Source organism: Eubalaena glacialis, chromosome 8 (assembly GCF_028564815.1).
Source record: "Eubalaena glacialis isolate mEubGla1 chromosome 8, mEubGla1.1.hap2.+ XY, whole genome shotgun sequence".
Classification (NCBI taxonomy): Eukaryota; Metazoa; Chordata; class Mammalia; order Artiodactyla; family Balaenidae; genus Eubalaena; species Eubalaena glacialis.
In genome coordinates, this window is record NC_083723.1 from 91391454 (window position 1) to 91398371 (window position 6918).

A 6918-nucleotide genomic window follows, 5' to 3' on the forward strand; every position below is an offset into this window, starting at 1 on the left:
AAAATTAAAAGAGGCCCAGGGAAAATATAGACAGAATTGAGAAATCTGAGCAGGAAGAAAGAGCAAGTGCAGATAAGCAGGGTATTAAAGCGTTAAAGTTGGGACACACACTTGACTCTGAGCTTCCTGGCAAGCAAAGCAAAAAGAAGAGTTTCAATGTTGTCCCCAAAAGGAACAGCTAAACTTTTCTAGCCCTTCATTTGGCAGTAGTATGTGTGGGTGGGTCTTCACGTGCCAGCCCAACTTCCTGTGGGCTGTGATCTGTGTGAAGGCCGGCTCCCCAGCCCCGCCTCTCGTGTTTAACAGCAGTGTTTTCTTCCAGGGACAATGAATCCTTCCCAGGACACCGGCTCTGGCGGCATTCCTGAAGATAGAAAGCTTTATGTTGTGGATTCCATAAATGACTTAAACAAACTAAACCCCTGTCCTGCCGGATCGCAGCGTTTGTTCCGTATGTGTGCCTTCCCAGGCTTGGCGGCCCGTCCGGGCTTCTAGGCCACCTAAAAATAGCGAATGCTGAGCTGGACCTGTGGTCGTGGGCTGGGGGCGGTGTGGGCATTAGGAAGCCTCTGCGTTACAGACGCTGTTTAGTATTAGGCAATTTTTGCTTTTGTTCTCTGAATACTTGCCAGGCTTGTGGGCTTTCTCGGCTCTTAAGCAAGATTTGAACTCTTGTCTTTAAAAGTTCTGAGAAGTTCCCTGTGGAGTTTATCTCCCTGGAAAACGGTGGAGGCTGCTGAGATGAGGCTTACTCATCCCTCTTGGCCGCTTTTGTGCCTTCTAGTGACCACAGCCAGGTCACCGAGGGTGCCCACTTTCCTAGAGAGGTTTTACTTCTTAGTGGATTGTTCCACACGTTTATCTAGTTTAAAAAAAAATCATTAAGATTTTGTTGGGCAAAAAAGTCAGCTTCATTTTTTTAGATTACAAATTGCCTCAATTAAAGCATTAGAAAGAGGAGGGGGAAAACAAAATAAAAAACTGCTGAATACTAAATACTACATGTGTATCTTGCCCCCTAAATATTATAAATGAGTTCTATCAGGTTATTCTGAGCCCCGTCTTTTCTAGCTTAAACGCTGACATTCCAACGCAGGTGATAGATGCCCACTTGCTGTTTGTTTCACATACACTCGAAACTCTTACTGTCCCAATTTTATGTCCATTATTCCCCTTTTAAATCCTTTTTGTTTTTATTTTATTTATTTATTATTATTTTTTGGCTGCGTTGGGTCTTCGTTGCTGCGCGTGGGCTTTCTCTAGTTGCCGCGAGCGGGGGCTACTCTTCATTGCGGTGCACGGGCTTCTCCTTGCGGTGGCTTCTCTTGTTGGGGAGCATGGGCTCTAGGCGCATGGGCTTCAGTAGTTGTGGCATGCAGGCTCAGTAGTTGTGGCACGTGGGCTCTAGAGCGCAGGCTCAGTAGTTGTGGCGCATGGGCTTAGTTGCTTCGTGGCATGTGGGATCTTCCTGGACCAGGGCTCGAACCCGTGTCCCCTGCATTGGCAGGCGGATTCTTAACCACTGCGCCACCAAGGAAGCCCCCTAAATCCTTTTTGAATTCTTGTTTTTCTCTTCATTTTAATTTGTTCAGATTTTCACCTGTTTTTACTGCAGTCGGTCTCAATAAATGCAGGTGTTTGGGTGCCAGCTTATGCCGTGGCTATGATTAGGAAGGAAAAGCTCTGGAGGGTGTGACACAGGATGTCCCTATAAAGCACGGGACCTAAGCCCCCATCTCTCCATAATCAAGTAGCAGAGGGTGTGGGACTGATACAAAATAGGAGGGATTACAGAAGGCAATTCAAGGATCTCCATTACCGCAAGTTTCTGTATTTCTTTTTCAATTTAATTTGGGTGTTATTAGGCAAATAGGCCTTACAAAACAGTGACCAAATGCAGACAATTCATGGTTTGGGTGAACCAAGCTGTTTTATAAGCATGGTTGCATTTTCAGTTCAACTGTAAAACATTTAAGAGAACCTTGCTTCCAGAGCGTGTCCATCCTAGAAACAGCTTTTAGAAACCAAATTACATCAGGGTCATTTTGATGTTGTTGTTTAAATGGTTATAAGCATAACTGGTTATTTTTATAGGAAATAAAGTTTTCTGGGCAATATCTCAGAGTGTTCAGCCTTTCACCCAGAGTAAGTGGCCCACAGCCAGCTGTGTTTTATTCTTGGCTCACTTTAGGAAAAGGGCAATAGAGCCTCCATCACTCTGAACCCTTAACTTATTCCCTGCCCACCACCCCCCTCCCCCAAGCAAAAGAAAAATCCAAGTCCGGCTATATCAGTGTTAACATGATCTTCAAAGAATTTTCCAAATAGGGGCTGAGGAGATAGCTTGACCCGGCTTGTTCTTTGAATACTGTTATAGAAGAAGGTGAAAAATTCTCAAAGAGCACCCGATCCAAAGACATTCCTCAAACATAAGTCTCTTTCCAGAGTGATCAGAGGGAAAATGAGCATATCCCTTACATCTCTCTCTCTCTCTCTTTTTTTTTAATGCTGAGGAGTTTCTGTCTTTGTTGTTGTTTGTTTCACATTAGCTCTAGAGGAGAAAATCCCGGACATCGGCACTAACTCAGGAAATGGAAACCACAGTCTGTTTTTGGTGGGGCTGATCATCATGCTGATTGTCAGCCTGGCACTGGTTTCCTTCGTGATATTTCTGATAGGTAAGTACCATCGACACTTTTCATCACTGCTATGCACTTACTTTGTAGCTGGTTGTTTAGCTTTGCTCCGGTAACGAGGCAGTGCTTCCTGGCAGCCAGTGCTGCCACTGAAGGCTGAGGGGGCGTGAATGCCTAGGGTACCTGCTGCTCTGGGCCGGGTCGCTGGGGCACACATAAGCCCTCAGTGCCAGCAGTTCGCAAACATGGACATTAAATGTTTTTATAATGCTTTAATTTCTCGCCTGGAGTCCCTAGCTGCCAATGGTAGGTAGCTTATTCTAGCTAACTCGGGGTTTTCTTCATCCAGCACATGAGCTCTCCATGAACTCAGGTCTATAATTTTCAGTCACAGTCAGGTTCACCCCCTCTTCCAGGTTCCCTCGCTTCCCTGAAATCCATTAGAAGCACTAATTGGGCTTGTGCCAGGGCCCAGAGGCAGTGCTGGGATGGGAGGAGACTTCTCCTGTCTGACACTGCCCAGGCTGGCGTCCTGCCTGCCCTTGGCCTGGGCCCTGCGTGTCCGCCCTTGAGCGGTGACCCAGGCTTTCCCACACAGTCTCTCAGCCAAGAGATCCCCTGAGGTCTCAGTGCCACTCTCCTCTCTGCCTCAGGTGGGGGAGGGGTGCTGTCCATCCTGAGGCATGTTGCCCTTTCAGGAAAGCCCACCAGCATCCTCTCTGAGCTGTCCCCTGCAGACCACCATCTGGAGTTACTTCAGTTCCCTCCCACCCCTCTTAAGAGTGGACGGAGCCTGAGAGAAGGAGTCATGCTTTATACCCTTTTGCCTGGATCCACCACACTGTCATTTCTTCTGCCCTGCAGGCCTTGTAGCCTTCAGAACTCCTAAATGAGAGGTGGATCCCATGTCTCTGAAATGCCTCTATTTCAAATTCATTCAGGATCAGTGGAGGTAGCAGTGGTGGTGATGGGAAGTGGGCAGAGGGCATGACTCTTACTTACAGCTTCTAACCCCTTTTCCTCCCCAAAACTTCGTCTCCCTTCCAGCTTAAAGGTCTTTTCCTGGTATAGGTTTCAGAGCTGGTGCGAAGGGGTGATGTTTAATTGCTTGTTTGTCACCCTGCTGATGCCCTTTTGCACTTAGAAGCTACAGTGTGAACTCTCCTTACGATAATGGTGCCCTTGCATGTGATTATTCTTTGGAGGAGGGTTGGCCCTGAACCTGCAGGAAAGAGCACATGAATTACTCTTCTGAAATGTTATCCCACCTAAGTTGATGCTCCAAATATCATCCTGCCTCACCTGCCCGGGAAATGACTAAGTTAAACTATTGAGAAAGTTTAGGTATGCCTACCGCCTTGGGAGCAACCCAAAGGGACTGCTGTTTTTTGTGGGAAAGTAAGTAGTAAGATTTAGGGCATTGATAATTAAAAATGTTATGTATTGGGTGCCCACTCTGTCCCAGGCACTGTGCTAAACATTTATGTCTGTTTGCTCACCACCTCATAACAACTCTATAGTGTAGGACCTATTGTTATTTTGGTTTTATCAATGCTGAAACTGAAGCTTAGAGAGATTAATTAATATGCCCAAGGCCAACAGACAATGGTGCCTAATCAGGGCTCAGAGACACCCCTGCCTGACATCAAAGACCATTCACTTTGTCACCATATTATACCCCCTTGTATGAATAGGATTTATTTTATGTTTGCTTCTAGTGTTTTATATTGAGGGCAAAGTCATATCAAGAGACAGAAAGAAGGGACTTCCCTGGTGGTCCAGTGGTTAAGACTTTGCCTTCCAATGCAGGGCGTGCGGGTTTGATCCCTGGTCGGGGAGCTAAGATCCCACATGCCTTGCGGCCAAAAAACCAAAACATAAACAGAAGCAATATTGTAACAAATTCAATAAAGATTTTTAAAAAAATGGTCCACATCAAAAAAATCTTAGAAAAAAAAAAAAAAGAAAATGTGAATAAAGAAGAGTGTCTTTTTATTGGACAGTTACTCTTTGCCAGACACATTAAATTCATTATCTTAAGTCCTTACTCTACCCTTCAAGGTAGTGTCTAATATTTCTGTTTTACCGATGAAAGACTAAGGCCCAGAGAGTTTAACTCTCCACATTTATCCAGCTAGTCAGAAGCAGCACTGGGATTCCTACCCTGAGCTGTCTGCCTCCAGACCTCCCTGGCCCTCCACTGCCTGTGTTGAAGTAATAATAAAGGCTTCCTGTGGTTTTCAGATAAACCTTAGCCCAACCTAAGACCAGAGTTGGCACAGGCAGCTATAAATGAACTTGGCCTGGGCTCACCTTTAACAAGGAAACCTTTTTGCTCTCAGTGGGGTTCAGTGCAAATTTGTGTCATTTTAACTGAAGTGTAAGAACTTATCGTCTTTATAACCCTGACATTTTTATGCAAGAGAAATAAGGCTATTTTATACTGATTACATTGAATAAACTGTTGGGCCTTGTGTTTTTGTCACAATCTCTGTCCTAAAGAGGAATAACGGGCAGCAAGGATAGGTTACCGTGGATGCCTACCTGCCTCTGTAACAGTTTCCAGCGGCCAAGCAATGTAGATATGTGGGATGTGATTAAGTATTGCCTTAATTTTAAAAAGGGTTCTATGGTCAAATGAGTTTGAGAATTGCTGGGTTAGTAATACTTAAGGTATTTTATTTTACTTCTTGTGAATTTCCAAAAGGCAGGTCAGGCATGATTTTTCTCTAACGTTTTTGCATACAGAAACCTTTTTCTCTTTTGGAATTTAACTTGGAACCAGTGTATTGTGGAACAGACTTAGTCCAACATGGCTGCTACTTCCTTCTGTGTTTGACTAACGTAGAAGGTTCCCAAGAGGGGAAGTATGTCACATGCTATGGATTTATTTGTGTCACACTTTTCTCCAGAAGCAAGTGGTATCTCTGCCTGGCTCTGCATCAAAGCTCAATTAAAACCTTTCTGTCATGTCTTGGACCATAATTCATCCAACATAATTTTTCAGATATGGGGGAAAGGCAGCTTCTGGGCAACAGTTTGTCCCAAGCCTGGAAGGTGAGGCTCTAACACTTTCCCACATTAGTTTTTGGCTAAACCCAGTAGCATGTTACCACCATGATTAGTTCCTGAAAGATGTCTTGGAAAAAACTTGCCTGCAATGGAAATGATAAGGAGCTCACATATTAAATACTGATTTTGTGCTGCTTTTCTTGGAAATTTTAACTCATAAGCAGACCTCAAGAGTGTTCCACTCCCTGACTTACTCAATAACTAGGGGTTCTATTTATTTTGGAAATATGGACTCTCTGCTCTCAGGGTGGTCTGAGGGGAATTATTATACATTCATTATGGGCTGGTAATTTAGAACCAGGAGAGCTATGTATATCAAAGTAGTCTGGAACCCAAAATATCCCACCTCCCACATGTGGAGTGAAAAACCTTTTCTGAGAATGGGTCTCAAAATGAGACAACATAACAGTCACTTCTGTGGGGATAATCAGACACTGGTGGTTTCCTTTGGTTGCTCACAGCAAAGTCTTTCTTAGTGAAAAGCTGTGTGGAGTCTGCCAAAGGTAGTCAAGTCTTTCACCAAGAAGTCGTAAAAATAATTCACTTGATAGGTAACTTCAGTCTTCATCAATTTCTCTTCTGGGCTTCTGGGCTGCTTGGGATATTGGAGCAGGGGATTTGCCAAGGGGGCCTCTCAGCTCTCAGCCGAGCACCCCAATGGGGCTCTGATGAGTCCCGATGGAACACACTGGAAACCAGTGTGACACTGTCTGTTTTTCATTTTAAAGTTCAAACTGGCAACAAGATGGAAGATGTGTCAAGAAGACTAGCAGCTGAGGGAAAGGACATAGATGATCTTAAGAAAATCAACAGCATCATTGTAAAGCGACTCAACCAACTGGACTCTGAACAGAGCTAAAGGAATGATCGTCCAAGAGCAACTGCCAACACCTGAGCGTCTCGCTGCCCTGGGAGGGTACAGGGTTAAGAACCGACCAAGGGCATATCTGCAGGCAGCAAAAGGCCAACTTTCCACTACAGGGATGAGAGCAGCTCCAAGGCAAGGGGGGCTGGGGACAGCCGCCAGAAGGGGGCTGATTTTGTGGTAGGGTCCTTCAGCTTTCATGGGGTTAATAGTGGCTGGCATGGAAGAGAACCAACAGGAAACAAGAACGGGAATTTGGCTCTGTGTGTACAGCTTCTTTTACGAAAGGAGCTTTGGCACCAGAATAAGTTCACTGTGGCCAGTAAATTTCATGGCACCTCATGT

At 45.0% G+C, this 6918-nt stretch overlaps 1 protein-coding gene across 1 annotated transcript; it reads left to right on the plus strand.

Annotated features, from left to right (window-relative positions):
- The first annotated feature begins 327 nt into the window (after window positions 1-327).
- On the plus strand, window positions 328-6567 carry LSMEM1 (leucine rich single-pass membrane protein 1). The gene is made up of 3 exons (XM_061197946.1): window positions 328-451; window positions 2550-2678; window positions 6437-6567. Exons 1-3 carry the CDS (start codon window positions 328-330, stop codon window positions 6565-6567), a joined length of 384 nt encoding a protein of 127 aa, XP_061053929.1.
- The last annotated feature ends 351 nt before the right edge of the window (window positions 6568-6918 follow it).